The sequence below is a fragment of the Melanaphis sacchari genome, unplaced genomic scaffold (genome assembly GCF_002803265.2).
Source record: "Melanaphis sacchari strain LSU unplaced genomic scaffold, SCAv2.0 Contig20_pilon_pilon, whole genome shotgun sequence".
NCBI lineage: Eukaryota > Metazoa > Arthropoda > Insecta > Hemiptera > Aphididae > Melanaphis > Melanaphis sacchari.
In genome coordinates, this window is record NW_020271042.1 from 4528688 (window position 1) to 4530916 (window position 2229).

The 2229-nt window shown below is 20.8% G+C and overlaps 1 protein-coding gene across 1 annotated transcript; it reads right to left on the reverse strand.

Annotated features, from left to right (window-relative positions):
- Positions 1–1122: 1122 nt before the first annotated feature.
- LOC112593675 lies at positions 1123–1674 on the reverse strand (the record flags this gene model as incomplete). The annotated part of the gene is made up of 1 exon (XM_025338181.1): positions 1123–1674. A coding segment is annotated over exon 1 (552 nt), but the record flags the coding sequence as incomplete, so codon positions are not given.
- Between the last annotated feature and the right edge of the window lie 555 nt (positions 1675–2229).

Below are 2229 nucleotides of genomic sequence, written 5' to 3' on the forward strand. Positions count from 1 at the left end.
ACGAGTAACTGAAGATTTTTGAAATTTATGTCAAATGTTTAAACTAGAATTTTTTTTCGTGGTATAATTATCAATGTATTTTGAATTATTATAAGTATATAATATATGTAATTTTATAATTGTTGTTAAAAAAAAAAAAAATTGCTGGTTTAAAAACTTTAGTTTTAATACTAAGTATCTCAAAAGTAGTTTTAACTAAATTAATATATATATATATATATATTTGGCGTAAATTGACGATAATTTTTTACGAATATTTTGTTAAAATAACAAAGTTGTAAAAACTTACATTTTATATTTTAATTTAAATTCATGAAATATTTAATATTCAAAAATTAAGTTCAAGATTCATCATAACTAAGCGCGATCTCATCAATATTTTCACTTTGTTTAAACAATTTTCCTGGGTAAGTAATGAGAATTTTCTATGTAAAGTTATCTATGGAGGGATTCAAACTCACACATTTTTACCCATTTAAGTTATTTGACTATATCCATATACATGGTTGATTGAAATTGAAAAACGGGAGATTATTATAAATAGTATAAAAATTGAAGAAATTAAATTAATGGCTGTATCCACTCAGAGTAAATCTGATTGTAATTAAATTATTAAATTATATAATTGATATAGTTGCAAGAATTTTCTGAGTATTTTTATCTGACTGATTAAATTCACAAAATGTGAACAATAAATAATGCTTATTATAAATTTTAAAATTATTCAAAATTATATGAATAATGAATTAATTGATTGTTTATAATATGGTTATTTGGTATATTTAATGTTTTAAATATTAAAATAATATTATTATAAAAAGTCTGAGCTTTTGAATATTTCAATTGGTTAGGTTAGGTAACATTATCTATGTAATTATACATATAAATATTTCACACAGATTAATAGCTAATAATTTTTATTTGTAAAATAGTAAAATAATTTTTTTTTTTTTTAAACAAATAGAATGGATTAATAATATATTAATAAAATAATAAAATAATAATAGTCTATATTTTGAATATTTTGTGTATCTTAAATGTACGTAGAGTAATAGTGTTTCAAGCAATTTGAATTTTTTTAGTTGGCAATTTTTTGTTACATTAAAATTATAATTATTTTCGTGGTGTCTTTTTTGAATTAATTGTTGAACAAACTGCAGTGTTTGGATCATTTTTATCGATTTCATCGAAATATGACATATACTTTTGTTTAATATAATTTATTTCGTTTTTAAACAGTTCATGCTTACAATCATTTTGTGTATTATTATTATAATTTTTTTTATTACAACATATATTGTTTGGGGATTTTAAGTCATCTTTTTTATGATTTTTTTCATAATTATTCTGACAACATGGACTAATGTCATTTATAACAGAAGACATTTTTTCTCTATCTAAATCTTTACATTTTATATGTTTTTTGAAACATGGTTTATGCATTTTCTCGCATTTTTTACTATCGTCATCTTTGCTGTGGTTGGATACTTTTTCTAATACTTCAGGTACAGATTGTTTTCCACAAACACAAGTGCATGAATAGTCATATTTTGATAATTGACCCATTTGATCCTCATTTTCATTCTTGCATAAAATGTCCTCAATTTCTTTTAAAAGACAACAAACTTTATTCAATCTAACTTTTATTTCTTTTGATATTCGTTTATTGTTCATCGTCTTGAATCTAAAATCTTAAAATTAAAAATAAATAAATTAGTATTAACTATAAACAAAAAAATTATTTTTTATAAATCTAAACTAAGTGCTTATATTTAATAAAGAAATAACATAAATTACTTGTGTTGTAATTAAGTAAAATAAAAGAAAAATTTTAATCTATTTTGTTTTGTTTGTTTATGTGAGGTTAACATATATTAGGTTTTATTATAATTAGCCACTTATTATAATTTTCAGAAATAAACGTTTTGAAAGTTTTTAATCTAAAAATAGTTAGTTCAGATTTCGTATTTATAACAATTATTGTGTAGGTGTGTCTATATGGCAGAAAATCAGTTGCATGTAACAGCGATTTGTATAGGTACGAACTATAGTAATTCATAGAATTAAAATTGTATAAAATAAACTAAGTGATATCAGTTTATACCATAAATATATAATTACTTTTATTATTAGTTTTAGCTATTGGCAAATAATAAATAATAATATATGCGTTTAATGTTTATACATTATATTAAATTATACGAATGCAATACGAGTTGACATTCATCA